The 22,187-nt window shown below is 43.6% G+C and overlaps 1 protein-coding gene across 4 annotated transcripts in view; it reads left to right on the plus strand.

Moving 5' to 3' along the window:
* The window catches only part of SLMAP (sarcolemma associated protein), a 159,174-nt gene that overhangs the window by 107,798 nt on the left and 29,189 nt on the right, over positions 1-22,187 (plus strand). For 2 of the 4 annotated variants that reach the window (XM_056524439.1, XM_056524440.1), the window contains exons 10-12: positions 6,074-6,242; positions 6,331-6,381; positions 10,139-10,189. In XM_056524439.1, coding sequence (XP_056380414.1) covers positions 6,074-6,242; positions 6,331-6,381; positions 10,139-10,189 — 271 coding nt within the window. The remainder of the gene's footprint in view (positions 1-6,073; positions 6,243-6,330; positions 6,382-10,138; positions 10,190-22,187) is intronic. The other 2 variants (XM_056524441.1, XM_056524442.1) reach the window with 1 other exon arrangement.

Below are 22,187 nucleotides of genomic sequence, written 5' to 3' on the forward strand. Positions count from 1 at the left end.
TTAGCTAATGCATATCCTCAATACTTACTTGTGGTCTGATGCTGAGGAATGTCTGTTACTGGGGAGCAGCACCTTAAATATGTCTTGCACTATTCAGATTTGTGAAGTGTTGGTGTGGCGCCATGGTCAATCTACTTTGATGAATCAGGCATTGGTGGGTGGAAATCCTGGCTTATCCATGCCGGATTCATCTTTACAAAGGTCAGTCTCTCCACATTTTTTTGTGTACAGACGAGTTCTCCTTGGGGTTACTATGGCCCCCGCTGCACTAAACACCCGCTCTGATGGCACACTACTGGCCAGGCAGGACAGCTTTACCCGGGCAAACTCTGCTAGTTGCGGCCTTAAATCAAGTTTGGCTGCCCAGAAGTCCAGAAGATCTTCAAGGTGTGTTGGCATGGTCATGTCAAGGTATGCCATCATCTGCTGGTTCAGGTCCTGCTCCAGGTCTACCTGCTGCTGATGAATTGCTTCACTATGCGGGGGGAAGAAAGATACTCATCAGCAACTGTAGACTCAGGCAGCTGATGATGGAGCTGGTATTGCTCTTGCCACCCCACCCCTCCCCAGCAGCCATGGCATGACCAGCGACGTGACCTTTCTAAGTTGCTGTTGTGCCTGTGCAGGAACCACATTTACCCAGTGGGCTGTAAAGGACATGTATTGTCCCTGACCGTAGTTATAGCTCCACACGTCTGTGCTGCCGTGCACTTTGGTACACACGGATAGGCTCAAGGACTGGCCCACCTTCTGTTCCACAAAATTGTGCAGGGCTGGTACTGCCTTTTTTGCAAAGAAATGACTGCTTGGGACTCTCCACCTTGGCTTGGCACAAGCCATCAGTTGAAAAGGGAGGGACTGCAGCACCAGCAACTTGGACAGGAGAACATTCAGATTTTGCACAGTTGGATGAGTGGGCACATACTGTCGGAATTACTGACTCGAAGTAGGAGGAGCATCTGGAGCGACAGAAGATGGGTATGACAAACAGCTCTCTTCAGCTGAGGTGGTGGAGCCTTGACTGGCTGAAACAGGGAGCGGCGTGCCACTAGGTGATGCAGCAGGCTGGACCGCCACATCGGAGCCACATTTCTCCCAGGCCGCTTTATGGTGACGCATATGTTGACGCAGGGCCGTGGTATCAACATTGGGACCCTGGCCACACTTCACCTTCTGCTGACACATCTTGCATGTGGCCAGGTTAACATCCTCCGTATGCTTGATGAAAAACTGCCACACCGCCGAGTAGCTGAATTTCCCACCAACAGTCTGCACTGATTGACTGCTACTGCCGCTGACTCCAGGAACCCCTGTTCTACTACCTCCCGGGAAGGTAGGCTGCTGCAAAGCAGGTGGTCTACCCCGGGCACGTTTGGCTCCAGACTTTCCACTTCTGCCACCATGCTGACTGCCAACCTTGCTACCACCTTGCTGGCTCAGCTGCTGCCTCACGGGAAACCTGCAACCCTCTTCTTCTGATGATGATATAGCCCCTTCTGCACCCGGCTCCCAAGTGCGATCGGCTTCATCATCATAGAGTTGTGTCAGCACGTCACTGATGTCCTCCTCAGGTTCCTTACCAGTGTCTGCTTCAGGAGCCTGAACGCTCACAACACCACCTCCCACGCCACTCTGTTCATCACTACTTGGAGAAAGCGGCGGATGTCTCCTCCACTTCTTGGCTGGGCAATAGCTGCTGACTGTCATCTAGTAGATCATCCTCACTAAATAGTGGAGCTGAACCCACAGCATAAGATACTTCTGTGGGGGAGGGAACAGCCTAGGGCAAAGGCAATGGGAGGACAGGGACTGCTCCCGCGCCATGCCAACTGATGGTTTTGTCTGAGGAACCCATCGACTGTTGACTGGGGGTGTCAGATGTCACTTGTGATTAAGTGGATGGCTATGTTCACCAATGGATGATGGCAGATGGGTTTCTGGTCTAGATAGGACCGCTAGCTAATACTGGGAGCTCAGGCCCTTCGCTGTGACTCCTGCTGCCACTCGCCCCTAGTCTGCTGCAACCTCTGCCTGATGAATTTAGGCCTCTTTAGTCACTTCTCTGTGGATGTCCTGGCACTTCTCTGCCTGACATACTTAGTGCGTATATGAGGGGAGGATAATGCGCTCCAGTACACTTAAAACAGTACTTGTGTACAACACCAGCAGTACACACCAGTGCTGCAGCACGCAGTTGCTGTGTACTACACCCAAAATTGCACTTTCACTCTCAATATCACTCCCTTCCCTATCATTGCTTCTAGGCTGGATTTGGGCTTGAGGTGAATCACTGCTGTAAAAAAGCTTTTCTGTGCAACACACTGCTCTCTGTCCCTCTCTGTAATAGAACGCTGATGTGACTGGGAGGTGAATCGCTGCTGTAAAAATGCTTTTCTGTGCAGCACATACTGCTGTCTGTCCGTCTCTCTGCAATAAAAGGCTGAAGTGACTGGCCGCAAGATGGCTGCCGATTATATAGGGCTGTGACATCACAGGGGTGGCTGGCTGCTGATAGGCTGCATGTAATTCAGGGTCATCCCACCTACCCTTGTTCCTGCCTTCCCAGGATTCCTTGCCCCATATCCTCACATGTGGATCTGCCATTTTAGATGCCTTGGAGCCTGGACTGCACTAAATGGAGTTTAACCTCTTAAGGACCAAGGACTTACCGGTACGTCCTGAGTCCTTTCCCTTTCTATAACGCGGGGCGTCATAGCGGGTCGGCCCGGCCTCTAACAACGTCCGGGACCCGTGGCTAATAGCGCGCAGCACTGATCGCGGTGCCGCGCACTATTGACCCTTTAGACGCGGCGTTCAAAGTTGAACGGTGTGTCTAAAGTGAAAGTAAATCACTGCTGGTTAGCTCAGGGAGCTATTAGGGATCGCCGCAGTGAAATCGCTGTAGGACACGAGGAGGGTCTCCTACCTTGCCTCCTGGTGTCAGATCGCCGAATGACTGCTCAGTGCCTGAGATCCAGGCATGAGCAGTCAAGCGGCAGAATCATTGATCACTAGTTTCCTATGAGAAACCATTAATCAATGTAAAAGATCAGTGTGTGCAGTGTTATTGTCCCATATGGGAGCTATAACACTGCAAAAAAAAGTGAATGAAGATCATTTAACCCCTCCCCTAATAAAAGTTTGAATCACCCCCCTTTTCCCATTAAAAAAAAAGGTGTAAATAAAAATAAACATATGTGCTATCGCCGCGTGCAGTTATGTCCAAATTATAAAAATATATCATTAATTAAACCACACAGTCAATGGCGTACGCGCAAAAAAATTCCAAAGTCCAAAATTGTATATTTTTGGTCACTTTTTATATCATGAAAAAATAGTAGTCTAAACATGGAGACAACGGTATTGAGCACACAAACAATCGGATCATTATGATTATTTTGTTTGTTGTTTATATGTTTTGTTTAAATTAAAGGGTTATTCTGGCTTTAGACATTTTATCCCCTATACAAAGGATAGGGGAGAAGATGTCTGATCGTGGGGGGCCCACCTCTGAACTGTAGAAGTGACTTAACGCCACGCCCCCCTCATGATGTCACGTCTTGCCCCCTCCCATGCGTAATGGCCCTTAGGCCTCCTTCCATAGACATGAAGGGAGGGGGTGTGATGTCACGAGCGTGGCATGGTGTTACTTCACATCTCCGGTCCTGAAAACTTCCGGTTTTTCGAGCCTGGAGACGCAGCTCCACAAATAATGCGGGTGCTGCAGGGAGATCGCCGGGGTCTCAGTGGCGGCCCCCCACGTTCAGACATCTTATCCCCTTTCCTTTGGATAGGGGATAAAATGTCTAAAGCCAGAATACCTCTTTAAGGCTAGTAGTAAAGTTGCTTCAACTTGGTTGCAAATGTGGCTATACAGGGAACTTGGAGTACTGAGATTAAAACTGATCTCTAGCCCTTGGGGAAAAAATACACTATGAAAATAGGAAAGAGGAACTAAACAGAATTTTTAATAAAGACCCATGGAGAAAGTGTTTTTGCAGTAAAGTAAAAAGCAAGAATAAAAATGCTGTACATAGCCTTTAACGGTCTTTAAATTTATTTATTTTAAATCTTTGAAATTGTTGTGTTTAATCAAAAGTAATTCTACAGCCCCACACTGGTTTACAGCAGGTCACATGACCACAATATGCAGTGACTCAAAAGGTAAATTCACAAGAAACAGATTTGTTGTGGGTAATTTATGCAGCTCATCCACAGGGGTTGTACTGTAAAAGATAACATATCCCCTATCCACAGGAAATAGGGGATAAGGAGATAGGGAACTTGCAGATGGGAGAACCCCTTTAAGGATTGCATTACATGTAACCTTTCTGGCATGAGGCTGTAGCAGGAAGGACCATGATACGATTATAAGAGTAATATCAGGATCAAACTATATATTGCAGTGCTTGTGATATTTTACTGAATTCTTATGAATTTCCTAAAACCTATTTAAGCCATTTAACTATTGTGCGATATAATATTATAATCCAAAATGACAAAAATCTTGTAAATTGCAGGCTCCCTTACGTGAAATTTACTGTTATATGTGAGTGATCTGTAAATAGGGGGTAGCAGGTGTACAGAGAGCAGGGGGGGTGTTGAAATGGTTTAGCATTACTCATGCACCATATGGGATGTAGAAAGGTCACATTTCACTGCCTTAAACTACAGTATAATGCCTGTGCTCTGTAGCCTTTTATCCATTTAAAAATGTGGCCCTTTGTCTAGTAACCTGTTTGCTGTTAGTAATATGTAGTCTTCTGTAGAGGTTAATGTGTTGGAACAGTGAGACATCATAGCTCTGAACACCTGGGAGGAAAGATTTAGGAATGTAACATTATACCCTTGTTGCTGTATGTCAGTGTTTCCTAACCAGTGTACCTCCAGATGTTGCAAAACTACAACTCCCAGCATGCCCGGACAGCCAAAGGCTGTCTGCGCATGCTGGGAGTTGTAGTTTTGCAATACCTTGAGGCACCCTGGTTGGGAAACACTGCTGTATGTCACGTCTGGAGTTCTGAGCTGTCACCTAAATTTGAGCTATAGGCCACCCACTCTGCCTCCTGCTCCGTTGCCTAGTCATTGCCTTCCTCTTTATGTTGAATGATGTCTCGAGGGCAGTACATGGCACATGGAATGATTTACAGCCTGGTATGTGGAGGGTCTTCCCTCTGGATACCTTTAGGCTAGTATTTAATTCTGATGTTACCTGTATTATTTGGGTACACTTAAAGGGGTATTCCAGGAAAAAACTTTTATATATATATATTTATATATATATATATATATATCTATATATATCTATATATATCTATATCTCAACTGGCTCCAGAAAGTTAAACAGATTTGTAAATTACTTCTATTAAAAAATCTTAATCCTTTCAGTACTTATGAGCTTCTGAAGTTAAGGTTGTTCTTTTCTGTCTAAGTCCTCTCTGATGACACCTGTCTCGGGAAACGCCCAGTTTAGAAGAGGTTTGCTATGGGGATTTGCTTCTAAACTGGGCATTTCCCAAGACAGGTGTCATCAGAAAGGACTTAAACAGAAAAGAACAACCTTAACTTCAGAAGCTCATAAGTACTGAAAGGATTAAGATTTTTTAATAGAAGTAATTTACGAATCTGTTTAACTTTCTGGAGCCAGTTGATATATATAAAGTTTTTTTTCCTGGAATACCCCCTTTAAATGGAGTTGCTAATTTGATGAGGTGTAGCTAAAATATGTTCCGTCACTTACCTAGAATTCTTTTTATTTTTTTATTTTTTTATTTATATATTTTTTTGTCTGACAATTCATAATAGGCTCTTAGCTTTTAAATTTTTCCTTCTCTTATTTTTTCCTAACACATACCCCTTACAGAAGTCTGTGACTTATGCTGTTCTATAGGTGACCCTTTTGTCCTTCTAATGCCAAGGCAGACCACTTGCTCATGTTGGCCTATGTCTGCATTTGGTTTGTTCACTGGGAGCTTTTGCAGCTCATATGCCAAATGTGTTCACATAACAATGCGAATAAGGTCTTATATTCTTAGGCATGCAGTTATTCACATTATATACTCTGTGTCCAAAGGCAGCTGAAGGCCGGCAAGAGGAAATTCAGCAGAAGGGCCTCGCCGAGAAGAAAGAATTACAACACAAGATTGATGAAATGGAAGAGAAGGAACAAGAATTACAAGCGAAAATCGAGGCCTTGCAAGCAGACAATGATTTCACCAATGAGCGTCTTACTGCCTTACAAGGTGAGTCTTCCATTTGCGTTTGCCGCTTGCTTTATTTTTATTTTTTTTGTTTGCAATTTTTTTTTATTTTTTGGAATTCTGCTTGCAGTACGATTAGAGAATCTACAGGAGAAAACCCTTAAGGAGCACAGCACCATGGGTAAGTGCTGCCCATAGCTTAGGACCACATTGAAGCAAATTGTAATTTTTTTTCCTTTTATCTTCATTTGTATACTAGGCTGATGGGTAGACATGTTTGTATCTTATAAGGCCTCGTTCACATGAGAATGGATACAACATACCTAAGTGTTTTTGTTTCAGATTAAACACCTGGTTTCCCCCTTTGTTCTTTGGTCATTTATGCACTGGGCGATCTGGGATATGTTTTTTAATGGCAACAACATCAGTTAAACAGCCACACTGATCATTCTCATACCCAATGGAATTATTTCACCAATATGAAGCTACTGCGTTCCCGCTGCTTACTAACGTAACTGGAGATGTGACTGTCATCCCACTTATGATGAAAATTACAGGCCTCTAATTTTTTTTTTAAGTATACCTCAACTATGAGAGACATAATGAGAAAAAATCCATAAAATCACATTGTCCGATTTTTAAAGAATTTATTTGCAAATTATGGGGAAAAATAAGTATTTAGTCAATAACTAAAGTTCATCTTAATACTTTGTTATATACCCTTTGTTGGCTTTGACAGAGGTCTTCAAGGTTTTCACACACTGTTGCTGTTTTTTTGGCCCATTCCTCCATGAAGATCTCCTCTAGAGCAGTGATGTTTCAACTCCCTCCAAAGGTTTTCTATGGGGTTGAGATCTGGAGACTGGCTTGGCCACTCAAGGACCTTGAAATGCTTCTTACGAAGCCACTCCCTCATTGCCTGGGCAGTGTCTTTGGGATCATTGTCATGCTGAAATACCCAGCCACGTTTCATCTTAAATGCCCTTTCTGATGGAAGCAGGTTTTCACTCAAAATCTCACAATACATGGCCCCATTTATTCTTTCCTTTACACGGATCAGTCATCCTGGTCCCTTCGCTGAAAAACTGCCCCAAAGCATGATGCTTCCACCCCCATGCTTCATAGTAGGTATGGTGCTCTTTAGATGCAACTCAGCATTCTTTCTCCTCCAAACATGACAAGTTGTTTTTACCAAAAAGTTCTACTTTGGTTTTATCTGACCTTATGACATTGTTCCAATCCTCTTCTGGATCATCCAAATGCTCTCTAGCAAACTTCAGACTGGCCCGGTCATGTACTGGCTTAAGCAGGGGGACACGTCTGGCACTGCATGATTTGAGTCCCTGGTGGCATAGTGTGTTACTGATGGTAGCCTTTGTTACTTTGGTCCCAGCTCTCTGTAGGCACTAGGTCCCCCCATGTGGTTCTGGAATTTTTGCTCACCGTTCTTGTGATAATTTTGACACCACATGGTGAGATTTTGCGTGGTCTTGTATGTCTTCCATTTTCTAATAATTGCTCCCACAGTTGATTTCTGCACACCAAGCTGATTGCCTATTGCAGATTCAGTCTTCCCAGCCTGGTGCAGGTCTACAATTTTGTTTCTGGTGTCCTTCAACAGCTCTTTGGTCTTGGCCATAGTGGAGTTTGACTGAGGTTGTGGACAGGTGTCTTTTTTACTGATAACAAGTTCAAACGGTTGCCATTAATACAGGTAATGAGTGGAGGACAGAGGAGACTCTTAAAGGGGTATTCCAGGATTTTTTTTTTTACTATGCTACAGGGGCTGTAAAGTTAGTGTTGTACATAATATAGTGTCTGTACCTGTGTGTGACGTTTTTCTTACAATTCTTATGTGATTTTCACCCCAATATTTATTTGTAACAGCATACAAAATGACTGTTGTCTCAGGTGTTTCCTAGGTTGCAATGCAGCCGACACCTGACTCACTAGTCAGCTGATGACAGGGAGCCTGTCTGCTTCAATGGGTGGAGGGATCGCTTGGTGGGAGACAGATCAATCTGCAACTAATGCAACAGCTGTAGGCACCATGATGGAAAACCACCGGTTTTTGACTGGATGCAGCTCATTATGTTTCAATGGGTGGGGTGGCTGATGTGTGGGAGGGAGATAAATGGAATTATGGGATTTGTAGGCTAAAGAAAAGTCAAACAGGAAATACCAGTTCATAAAAAGCTAGCCACAATGTTATGGTAATCTCACAACATAGCCATTTAGCCCCAAGACAAGCGCAGATCCTTCCTAGGCATGTCCATTACTGTCTGCCAGGTACGTACTAAAATCACCTTATGGTGGATAACCCCTTTAAAGAGGAAGTTACAGGTCTTTGATAGCCAGAAATCTTGATTGTTTGTAGGTGACCAAATTTAATTTACTGAGGAATTTTCTAATTAATTCATTAGAAATCCTACAAGGTGATTTTATGGATTTTTTTTCTCATTATGTCTCTCATAGTTGAGGTATACCTATGATGAAAATTACAGCCTTCTCATCTTTTTAAGTGGGAGAACTTGCACAATTTGTGGCTGACTACTTTTTTGCCCCACTGTATGTTTTTTTGATTCAACTGTAATATGGGAACACAGCTTTAATGACCCAAAGAGATGCAATTATTGGAGTCCTTTCTTTCATTTCTCTCATAGAAGGGAACTCTGTTTAGGTTCTCAATGCATTTGTTCCACAAAGCCCAAAGACTTCTATGGGATTCCGCACTCCCATTCGCACTTCTCAATTTCTGCTTGTGGAATTCCGCAAGCGGAAATTCAGACATGTGAATGGGGGTGCGGAATCCCATAGAAGTTTATGGGCTTTAATTTAAGGCGGAATTCCACAAGCGGAAATTCTGCCGTGTGACTAGACCCTTTGTGACCAAGGAAGGACAAGCTTGCTGACTGTTTCTAAAAACAACCAGCAGAATTATGATTGCAGCTCTGGGCTGTTATACATGCTGTACTAAGAAGTAGAAGATAAGTAAATGTTTACAAGGCAGCTTTCTATCTACATGTACTATATGTTCATTGAAATAGCGTTAAAGTGATTGTACTTAATTTAAAAAAAAACATAATTATTTTTTTTTTTTTTAAGTGCCCCAAACTTGCCCATGTTTTCAGTGTTATCTATGTGATGTTAATTTATTTTTATTTTTTTTTAAGCTAAGGCTTACCATTGGACATCACCCTTAAGCCTTTATTAGGCTTGTTATAATAAAAGAGAGATTTGTAATTTTTTTTTCTTGGTTCCCTCATTTGGACTGTAAAATAGGTGTTTGCCATCTTATACCTGGAAGTATTGTGGAGTGTTTTTTCCGGTTAACCCTCATTGATAAATGCAGTTGAAAAGTGAAAACAGCCGAATTGACATTTAAATATACAGTACTCACTTCTGTACTATTTATTCTATACCTTTCACATAATTTTATACACATTTTATGCCATTTGACACTACATTGAAGAGTAAGGGTATGTTCTGCGAGCAGAGATTCCATCCTGACGGCCGCCACCTACATACTTCGGTGGTAGGGCCACACGGCACTGCGCCAACACCATTTACGGCTATGCAGTGCTCATTGACTTCAGTGCAAAGAAAGATCATGTTCTTTCTTTGTGCGGATCAATTTCAGCAGTGGAATTGGCCGCCGCTGAAATGCCGCAGTGTCAACGGGTTTGTGGAAGACCCTTTCACACTAATGGCAGCAGTTCACACCACGGAATTCCGACGCGCAATTCAGCACGTGGAATTCCGTGCTAAATCTGTAGTGTGAACACACCGTTAATGGTAGTTGGGTGGTGTATGCTATTTTTCCAGCAGAGGGGGCTGTTGTGTACTACTTGATTATTTTGTTATATTTCAGTTGGGACTAGTTGAACAGTTCTTCCCTTTTTGTAGATTACAACATTAACAATTTTTTGTGATCACAGGCATACAAGTTGATGACTTCAAACCTAAAATCAATGGCAATGCAGATAAAGGTATGTGCTCTGGTCTTCTAGCCGGACATTTACGAACACTTCATTCCTACGTTTCATGGAGTCATGGTCATTGTCCATACACTTATCCCCTCATGATATAGTGTTGCATGTTATGCATGTGATTAACATGTGTCTTCTCATTAATCTGTCATAGTATGTGGTGGTCATAAAGTAATGTAGGTGTGTGGATTGTATTTTGTTGTCTTTGTTTTTACTTTTCTACTTTCTACTATTACTTATTCTATGTACATGTTCTGCTATTGAAATGGTGCTCTTAGGATAGAGAAGGAACAGTGGTTTGCTTTTGCAGACTGCTCTGTAGATGTATATATAGTTTAGACAATATTAAAGCATAACGGCCAGTTCACCTGAACTAAAAACAATACACTGGGTTATAGTGCTCGGGAACCGGATTGAAATGAGGTATACCATATTTTTTGCCCTATAGGACGCACCGGCGTATGAGACGCACCCAATTTATAGGTGCAAAATCTAAAAAAATAAAGATTCTGAACCCAACAGTGGTCTTCAACCTGCGGACCTCCAGAAGTTGCAAAACTACAACTCCCAGCATGTCCGGACAGCCGTTGGCTGTCCGAGCATGCTGGGAGTTGTAGTTTTGCAACATCTGGAGGTCCGCAGGTTGAAGACCACTGGTATAGGAGGTAATACTCGCGTGTCCCCGCCGCTCCGGACCCGTCACCGCTGCCTTGGATGTCGCTCCATCGCTGTCGCCGCGTCCCCGACTCTCCGGACGTCTTCTTCCCCGGGATCCACGCTCTCAGTCGCCGTCATCACTTCGCTACGCACATTGCTCCTATTGGATGACTGGACGGCGTGCGCGACGATGTGATGACGTTGAAGGAGAACGCCGGCCATACAGGGGATCCCGGCAAGGAGCAGACATCGAGGAGGCAGGTAAGGTCCTGTAAGCTGTTCGGGGCCGCCGCGGTGAAATCAGCCCCAACAGCCCGACTGAGCAGCTGGGTTAGTGACACTTAGATCACAGCTTCTGAAGGGTTAATACAGGGCCTCACCGCGATCGGTGATGTCCTGTATTAGCCGCGGGTCCCGGCCGTTGATGGCCGTAGGGACCGCCGTGATAGGGGTGTATTCGCCATATAAGACGCACCAACTTTTCCCCCCCAGTTTTGGGGAAGAAAAAGTGCGTCTTATACGGCGAAAAATACAGTAATTTACCTGGTTTTGTCTTCCGGTTGCAGAGATCGACCTGTTATTATTAGCCGGCATTGCTAATATGTTAATTGATGGCTTAATGCAATGCAGATGGAACCCGGCATCCCTGCCTCCATGCTGAGTCCCACCTCCATTGCACAAAGCTGGCCATTAACATGTTAGCAATAACGGCTAAAAACATGTTTATCTCCAGAACCTGACCACAGAACCAGGTAAGCGTTATTCCTCACTTTAATTTGGTTTACTAGCAATATAACCTTGTGTATTGGATTTAGTTTCCCTTTAAATGAGAGAGAGTATTTCTCACCTTACCAATCCTCTGCTACTTCGGTGCGGATGCATTCCTTGTTCCATATTCTGTGGGTCAATACAATTAAAATGATATCCATGTTTTCCTAGCTTTTCTATGATTGTACTGATTTATTTTTCCGTATACGGAGCTGTATGAGGGCTCATGTTATGCACCATTATCTGTATTCTTTTTTCCATCCCATATATGACCTTTTGATGGGTTTTTATTCAATTTTTCTTGGATTTGCTGTGACCAACATATTTAACATTTACACCATTCAACTTATGCGATCATAAACATAATTTTTTTTCATTAGGGGATTTGTATCTTAAAATTTATTTTAACAGTTTTTTAGTCCCCATAGGGGCCTTTTACATGTGATAATCAGATTGCTAACCCTGAAAATTGCTTTACCATGGATAGCATTACTCAATGTTATCAGCAATCTGCCGATAGTCTGGCCCAGCAGGCTCTATTAGCAGAGTTGGGACCCATACGAAGCAGGTGAGAGGGAACACAATCAGGCCAACAAACAGATCGGACCCCAACATACGGTTAGGAACACTGTCATTGTGGTGTTTAAGTAGTGTTAATGCCATTGATTGCGGCTTGCTGTTCTCAGCGTCATTGACTGTGAATGCACAGCTACTAATAGCAGTCTATGAAGAAAGTGCAGCTCTTGCTTAATAGTTCGGTACCTCGCTTAGGACGTAAATGTACATCCTGATGCATTAAGTACCAGGGCACAGGATGTAAATTTTACGTCCAATGTCCTTAACCTTAATGGGTTAAAGTTTAGTGCCCCTTCATTAATAATAAATTGTATACAATGTTTGTAGGCATAGAGATAGGTACATGAAAGCTGACAGTTGCCTCACCATCTTCATTTTAGTTTGGCGGGGGTGCCGGAACTTTGACCCCTGACTATCTAATGTTGATACCCTATCCTGTGGATAGTCCAACAATTTTAAAACCCTTTTGATTCCTTCATGGAATCCTTTTTTTATTTTATTTTTTTTGAAACCTGCACAGTGGGTATGGTTAAGGTGCCCAGGTACTTGTCAGTAGAAGCAGATGGTTTCATCCTTGTATTGACTCTTGGCAGGGCTGTTGTGATCATAGTCCAAGTGCATGGTGTTACCCTGAAAGTAATGCAATAGCTCCTCATCCATCCTCTCCAGTTTTATAGCTTGGCCCCTGTTCATAATCCATTTGCATGAATGATCTTAACTTGCCTAGTTAATGTATATTGAATTGGAAAGCCATAGTGCTACAGAGTATATTTATGTAGTCTACGCTGTATACATAAGTCATGGTTCCAGCAAGCACTGGCAGTTACCTTATTACGTCACGGTCCCTTAATACAACTCTCAATATACTATTGGGTATTTTAGGTGTTCATTAGCTGGTGGGCTAGGAGATAGATTTAACTTATTGCAATAAATACAGAATTACCTCTTCTCAGATGAAAAGATCCTCAGGGAGATACTTGTGTCCCGGCATGAACCGTCTCCTCAGCTGCTGCTGTAAATCTATACTTGGTAAAAACTTCTAATCCAAATATTAAAGTACATATTGCTGAGGGCAACTGTGTAAAGAATTTATTTTTGAATGATTGGTTGTATTGGTTTTATAACCTATGGTCACATATATTTTTTTAATTTTGGAATTTATAACACAAATAATAAAAATACAGATGCAGAGAACTGTACATAGTACAGGACATAAGCTGGCATATAGTAATGAAGCAATGCTGTGTAAAGTATAGCAAAGTTGCCACTAGGAGTAAATCCGCCACTAGGAGAAACAATGTAATAAACCCAGTAAAAAAAAACACTAATATTTGGCACAAAGTCTTGATCACAAACGAGCAAAGCAGATCAACAATCGGAAAGGGTATTCTGTATTTGTCACAGAAATCCAAAGGCCCAGTTGGTTGTCCTCAAGCAGGGATATGAAAAATGCTAGCAGGAGTTAAAGGGGTATTCCGGCCAAATACATCTTATCCCCTATCCAAAAGATAGGGGATAAGATGTCTGATCCCGCCGCTGGGACCCCCCCGCAATCTCAGTGCAGCACCCACATTCTGTGCAGGGCTGCGTCTCCAGTCTCGGAAACCTCTTTGTTTCCGGGACTTGAGATGTGACTTCACGCTACGCCCCCTCCATTCATGTCTATGGGAGGGGGGCATTACTGCTGTCACGCGCCCCTCCCATAGACATGAATGGAGGGGTCTTGGTGTGACGTCACAAGGGGGAGGGGCGTGACGTGACGTCACTTCTCCAGTCCTGGAAACAAAGATTGCAGCTGCTGCACGGAGATCCAGCCCCCCCCCCCCCCGTGGTCAGACATCTTAGGATAGGGGATAAGATGTATTTGGCTGAAATATCCCTTTTAGGGCTATAGATAAAGGAATATCTAGAGCAGTGGTCTCCAACCTGCGGACCTCCAGATGTTGCAAAACTACAACTCCCAGCCGTTGGCTGTCCAGGCATGCTGGGAGTTGTAGTTTTGCAACATCTGGAGGTCTGCAGGTTGGAGACCACTGATCTAGAGGAAACTAACCATCATTTGTAGCATCATCTGTACACCTATGCCTTAGAACACAGTGTGTGATCAGCCAGGGAGACCCGGTGGTGTCATATTAGTCTGGGATGCCCCTATGTAAATATATACATTTCTAATATGGTAGGAAACCATTGACACGTGCAACCCATTGGTCCCATGACAGAATAATTATTTTTATTTTTTATATAGCACCAGCATATTATGTAGCTTTGTACAGAGCTTGTCATTACTCAAATTGGTCCCTGTCACCATTGGGGCTCACAATTTAAATTTACTTATCGTTATGTTTTGGAGTGTGGAAGAGAAGCTGAGTACCTGGAGGAAACCCACGCAAAAACTGGGAGAACATACAGTCTCAATGCAGATGTCCTTGATAGGACTTAAACCTAGGATCCCAGTGTTGCGGGTCAACAATGCTTACCACTGAGCCACCGTGCTGCCCTCATTCAGCATTATTCATCCAATTACGAGACGCCAGCGTTCTTGCCTGAAAAGGTTGCCTCTAGTAAATATCACTTAAAAGATGTATATTGATCGATCACACTGAGCAGACAGATTCATGTCCCCCAAAGGAGAGCCTGTCACATTAAGTGTTAATCATTTGGGCGCAGAATCCTTGAATATATAGACATTGCCAGATTAAAGGGGTACTCCGGTGGAACACAATTTATTTTAAATCAACTGGTGCCAGAAAGTTAAACAGATTTGGAAATTACTTCTATTAAAAAAAAAAATCTTAATCCTTCCAGTACTTATCAGCTGCCATTTACTACAGAGAAAGTTCTTTTCTTTTTGAATTTCTTTTCTGTCTGACCACAGTGCTCTCTGCTGACACCTCTGTCCATGTCAGGAACTGTCCAGAGCAGGAGAAGTTAGCTATGGGGATTTTCTTGTACACTTTCTTGCACAGTTCCTGACATGGACCGAGGTGTCAGCAGAGAGCACTGTGGACAGAAAGAAAAGAAATTCAAAAAGAAAAGTACTTTCTCTGTAGTAAACAGCAGCTGATAAGTACTGGAAGGATTAAGATTGTTCAATAGAAGTAATTTACAAATCTATTTAACTTTCGGGCACCAGTTGATTTAAAATAAATTGGTTTTCCACCGGAGTACCCCTTTAAGTTAATTGATAGCACCAGAGACCGTTTTGCATTTGGGACAAATATTCTGTTGACCCTAAGTAAACATTTGGCTTCCCTAGAAACGGTCAAACAGGCCTGGTGAATGATGTATAATTGAGAAGCTCTTTTGGGGTATCTAGGGGAGACCATTTCAGGGACCTAAAGAATATCTTCTTCATCCTCCCTATCAATAACACCAACTATTGGTTCCCATTTTACCTTACACGGAGCCATCATAGTGTTCTTGCAATGAAGCTACTATAGGATGATAAGGTGCCCTTAGTGCACCTTTGTGTGATGGTGACGTATGGGGCCCATGGGCCTGAAAGGGGGTGAGTGGACCTCTCCTCCAGACCATCTGGTCATTTTCCAACATACAACAGTAGCAAAAATCCTATAAGCATAATGCTGCTACATAATCAAAGGGGACACTGCAAGAGAAAATAAAGTAATCTAGCTTTGGGATCCATTCAGACTTTTGTAGGCTTTGATCTAAACCAGTAAAGAATGATGTTAGTCTAACAGAACTGCTAGTATAAAAAGCAGAATAAATGTAGTTAAACTTTTTTTTTATTTTAAATTTGTTGCCACCTTAAATAAGATACCGTGTGTGTGTATGTGTGTGTGTGTGTGTATATGTATATATATATATATATATATATATATATATATATATATATATATATATATATATATAGTATTCTTTATTGTGAAGATTTCCTTTCATTAGTGCTTAATGCATTGAGGTCCGGATTTTAATAATGTCACATTCTGTATACTGTAGATCAGTGTTTCCCAAACAGTGTGCCTCCAGCTGTTGCAGAACTACAACTCCCAACATGCCCGGACAGCCAACGTCTGTCCGGGCATGCTGGGAGTTGTAGTTCTGCAACAGCTGGAGGCACACTGTTTGGGAAACACTGATCTACAGTATACAGAATGTGACATTATTAAAATCCGGACCTCAATGCATTAAGCACTAATGCTGGGAGTTGTAGTTTTGCAACACCTGGAGGCACCCTGCTTGGGAAACACTGCTGTAGATTGTGTCTTTTGGAAAGGTCAGGCCTCTCTGGCACCACGTCTGTAACCACACAGCTTAATATAGAAACAATAATGGGGCAGCTGCTGCCATTACTTGGCTCCAGTGACTGCATTTCCTGCATGAACGGCACACGGGTGGAGTTACACCGTTCTCTAGGGCATACATTGGAGACAATTGACTCTCACACTGCAGTAGAATTATCAAGATATTTAACAGCCTGGCCTTCTGTAGTGTTATTAATGTAAAAGAGCTGTCTGACTCCCCCCCCCCCCCCCCCCCAAAAAAAATTAAAATAAATAAATACACGTTCAGTAGTGTATAAGGCTGCATTCACACCACATTTTTGCAATACAGTTCCCATATCAGGTTTTTGGTGAAAAACTGATTCCTCAAAACCAAACTAAACGGGTGTACAAATTTTAACCCATATACGGTTTGAAAAATGATGTCCGGTTGCAACCGTTTTTTAAGAAAAAAGTATAAGTTTTTAACTTTTCACTCAATTATGAATAAATTTTCACTTGTTTGATTGAAATCCCAAGAAAAAAAAACTGTACAAAGTCAAAAAAACGTATGGTGCAAACCGGATGGAACCATACGCATATTCGGTTCTTTGCGGTTCCCGTTGACTCCCATGTTAAAAAAAAAAATTAAAATTCGGTTTAATATGGTTTTTCACCCGGACCAAAACTCGTGGTAGGCTATGGTTTTGGACATGGGGAAAAACGAACAAAACCGTAGAAGAAGAAAAACAGATGCAACCAGATGCAGCGTTTGGCATACTGTACGGTTTTCACATTGAAAACATATACGGGAACTGTATTGCAAAAATGTGGAGTGAATACGCCCTAAAGGTAAGTAATTCTTACTGTGTAGCTGTGATGGAGAAGGGTCTGGCTTCACTTAACTGATCCAGAAAGGTATTTCCCATTCACACACATCACTGATCTTACTTACAACTTGCATCATTCCTCACCTCCGTGCTCTCAGGGCCATGTGATCACAACTGTAGTCTGGTGGTCTGTGCAGTTTTTAAAGGGGTACTCTGGTGGAAAACTTTATTTATTTATTTTTTTAAATGAACTGGTGCCAGAAAGTTAAACAGATTTGTAAATTACTTATATTAAAAAATCGTAATCCTTTTAGTACTTTTTAGCAGCAGTATGCTACAGAGGAAATTCTTTACTTTTTGAATTTCTTTTTTGTCTTGTCCACAGTGCTCTCTGCTGACACCTTTGTCCGTGTCAGGAACTGTCCAGAGTAGCATAGGTTTGCAATCGGGATTTTCTCCTGCTCTGGACAGTTCCTGATACGGGCATCAGGTGTCAGCAGAGAGCATTGTGGACAAGACAAAAAAATAAATAAAAAAAATAAAGATTTTCCTCAGTAGCAAACAGCTGCTAAAAAGTACTGAAAGGATTAAGAATTTTTAATAGAAGTAATTTACAAATCTGTTTAACTTTCTGGCAACAGTTCATTAAAAAAAAAAAAAAAAAAAAAAATGCTTTTCACCCCCCCCCCCCCCCCCCCCCCCGACGTCACTGCCACACACCCCTCGTGACGTCACTGCCACACCCCCCTCGTGACGTCACTGCCACGCCCCCTCGTGACGTCACTGCCACGCCCCCTCGTGCCGTCACTGCCACGCCCCCTCGTGACGTCACTGCCACGCCCCCTCGTGACGTCACTGCCACGCCCCCTCGTGACGTCACTGCCACGCCCCTCGTGCCGTCACTGCCACGCCCCCTCGTGACGTCACTGCCACGCCCCTCGTGACGTCACTGCCACGCCCCTCGTGACGTCACTGCCACGCCCCTCGTGACGTCACTGCCACGCCCCTCGTGACGTCACTGCCACGCCCCCTCGTGACGTCACTGCCACGCCCCCTCGTGACGTCACTGCCACGCCCCCCTCGTGACGTCACTGCCACGCCCCCTCGTGACGTCACTGCCACGCCCCCTCGTGACGTCACTGCCACGCCCCCTCGTGACGTCACTGCCACGCCCCCTCGTGACGTCACTGCCACGCCCCCTCGTGACGTCACTGCCACGCCCCCTCGTGACGTCACTGCCACGCCCCCTCGTGACGTCACTGCCACGCCCCTCGTGACGTCACTGCCACGCCCCCTCGTGACGTCACTGCCACGCCCCCTCGTGACGTCACTGCCACGCCCCCTCGTGATGTCACTGCCACGCCCCCTCGTGATGTCACTGCCACGCCCCCTCGTGACGTCACTGCCACGCCCCCTCGTGACGTCACTGCCACGCCCCCTCGTGACGTCACTGCCACGCCCCCTCGTGACGTCACTGCCACGCCCCCTCGTGACGTGACTGCCACACCCCCTCGTGACGTCACTGCCACACCCCCTCGTGACGTCACTGCCACACCCCCTGGTGACGTCACTGCCACACCCCCTCGCGACGTCACTGCCACACCCCCTCGCGACGTCACTGCCACACCCCCCTCGCGACGTCACTGCCACACCCCCTCGTGACGTCACTGCCACTCCCCCTCGTGACGTCACTGCCACACCCCCTCGTGATGTCACTGCCACACACCCCTTGTGACGTCCCGGCCATGCTCCCTCAATGCAAGTCTATGAGAGGGGGGAGTTAAAAAAAAATAAAAAAAATACCTGATCTGAACAGTCCATTGCACAATGGATACCAACGGGTCCCGACGAATCCCATTGACTTTAATGGTGTCCATCTGGTGTTCTGCCCGGTGTCTCTTGTTTTGAGCAGGGGGAGAAAATACTTGCAGTAACCTTTTCTCCGCTCGTGTCCTACTGTTACAATGGATTGAGCGAACAGAGCTTCAACGCTGATGTGAATGAGGCCTTAGGCCTGCTCAGAAAACCGTGCCTGACTGTGTGTCTGTGTGGTGATTTTATTGTGACCATGCAACTTCCATTTTTTACTTTGTTGGCTCCAAATGTGTCTTCTTCAGGCTGGCCCAGCATCAGTGCAGTCACGTAGGGGATGGTAGCAAAGCAATGGTTGGATCCATTACATTCTGACAGCTTGGCTTGGACGTTGAGTCAGGCTGTTATAACTAGATGGTTCGTTCCTAGGCTGGCTACGCGTCATATCCTACTTTTATACAGTCTTGAGAAAGTGTGTCACACTGAAAATATGGATGATCAGGACCCACAGGGTATAAATAAAAAGTAGAGTCATTGCATGAAAGCAAGATAGTCCAACAAAATATTACACGTGACCTGAGGATGGTGGATCGAGGTTTATATGTCACACTGGTCTTTTTGTAGGCATAGTTTTCCCTAGTGAAGTGGTCTTCAACCTGCGGACCTCCAGATGTTGCAAAACTACAACTCCCAGCATGCCCGGACAGCCAACGGCTGTCCGGGCATGCTGGGAGTTGTAGTTTTGCAACATCTGGAGGTCTGCAGGTTGAAGACCACTGCCCTAGTGGTTGGTTAGTAGAGGTTGGTTAGTATGCTACCCAATCATTAGGCAAAAGGTTATGACTAGTTAAAGGGGTTATCGTTGATTATAAAAAAACATATAATGGAGATTTCTCAAAACATGTGTAGGTGAAGAGTGGTGCAGTTGCCCATAGCAACCAATCAGATTGCTTATTAAAATTTATAGAGGCCTTTTGTAAAAAAAAAAAAAAAAATATCTGGTTGCTATGGACAATTTCACCACTCTCTCTACACAGGTTTTGATAAATCTTCCCCATAGCTTCTTTCTTTCAGAGGCAGCGCCACTCTTGTCCTCAATTTGTGTTTGGTATTACAGATGAGTTCCATTGAAGAGAATGACACAGAGTTGTAATACCACACACAACCTGAGGACAGGTGTGGCACTGTTTTTTGGAACAAACTGCTATGTTTTTCTCATCCTGGTTAACCACTTAAAGGGGTACTCCGGTGAAAACCTTTTTTCCTTTAAGTCAACTGGTGGCAGAAAGTTAAGCATATTTGTAAATTACTTCTATTAAAAAAATCTTAATCCTTCCAGTACTTATTAGCTGCTGAATGCTACAGAGGAAATTCCTTTCTTTTTGGAACACTACTGACATCACAAGCGCAGTGCTCTCTGCTGCCATCTCTGTCCATTTTAGCAATCGTGCATAGCAGATGTATGCTAATCGCAGCATGGTGGCTCAGTGGTTAGCACTGCTGCCTTGCAGTGCTGGGGACTTTGGTTCAAATCCCACTAAGGACAACAATAAATAAAGCGTTAGTATTATTATAACGTCAGCAGAGAGAACTGTGCGCGTGATGTCATCAGAGAGCATTCCAAAAAGAAAAGAATTTCCTCTGTAGTATTCAGCAGGTAATAAGTACAGGAAGGATTAAGATTTTTTTTAATAGAAGTAATTTACACATATGTTTAACTTTCTGCCACCAGTTGATTTAAAAGAAAAAAGGTTTTCACCGGAGTACCCCTTTAAGGATATGTTCAAATGTACAGGAACTTCCGCGTGTCTTCTGCTGCTAATTTTGCTACCCATTGACTACAGTGAGTAGCAAAATCACCTGCAGAAAGTATGCAGCAGATCCTGTACTTGTGAACATAAGCTTAAAGGGAATCTGTCATCGGCATCCCCCGCACTAACCTATTAGTATAGGCTTGTAGTGCTGGTGACAATGGTATTTACCGTGTTCTGATCCATGGCTCAGTTATTCTGGTTTTCAAATTATGCAAATTAAGTAGCTTGGTGCACATGGGGTGTTCCCAAGCCCCAAGTGCACATTGATGCAGAGAGATTTCTCTTCATGACGCCTGTTAGCGCTGATTACACATGCAAAGCCATGGCCAGAGTCAATATAAAAGGAAATCTCTCCATGAGAGGGGCGAGGATCAGAACGGGGAGGAGGGCATTTACTATGGAGAGGCTATTCAAGAATCACGTATGCATTGTTAAGTTACATTAGTTTACAATTTAAATGTATTTCTTAGTTTTCATATGGAAGTGGCCAAAAGGGGTTATCCAGGATTAGAAAAACATAGCTGCGTTCTTCCAATACCACTCCCACACTTGTCCTTGTATGTGGTATTGCTCCATTAAAGGGGTGCTCCTGTGGGAAAAAATTTTTTAGGTCTTTTTAAGTGTACTGGCTCCAGAAAGTTAAACAGATTTGTAAATTACTTCTATTAAAAATGTTTAATACTTTTCTTGCTTATTAGCAGCTGTATACTACAGAGGAAAATCTTTTCTTTTTGGATTTGTTTTCTGTCGGACCACAGTGCTCTCTGATGACACCTCTGTCCATGTCAGGAACTGTCCAGAACAGGAGAAAATCCCCATAGCAAACCTATGCTGCTCTGGACAGTTCCTGACACGGACAGAGGTGTCAGCAGAGAGCACTGTGGAGAAACAGAAAAGAAATTCTAAAAGAAAAGAATTTCCTCTGTAGCATACTGCTGCTAATAAGTACTGAAAGCATTAATATTTTTTAATAGAAGAAATTTACAAATCTGTTTAACTTTCTGGCACCAGTTACCGTAATTTAAGAAATAAAAAAATTCCATCGGAGTACCCCTTTAATATAATTTTGATTGAATTGAACTGCAATACTATGTACAAACTAAGCACTAAAGTAAAGTCTGTTTCTAGAAGGGAAGCGTTTGGGTTTTTCTAAACCTGGATGAGAAGCCTAAGGGGTATTTTGGTTTGGTTACAATGAACGTAAAAGGGAAGTTTTTCATATGTCCAGTAACTACTTAAATGAGATGTTTTCCCTGACTGCAGTGGATACATGTACAGTGCTGCTATCTTGTATCAGCCTTGTCATTCCTTCCATGCC

The sequence above is a fragment of the Hyla sarda genome, chromosome 6 (assembly GCF_029499605.1).
Source record: "Hyla sarda isolate aHylSar1 chromosome 6, aHylSar1.hap1, whole genome shotgun sequence".
Taxonomy (NCBI): domain Eukaryota; kingdom Metazoa; phylum Chordata; class Amphibia; order Anura; family Hylidae; genus Hyla; species Hyla sarda.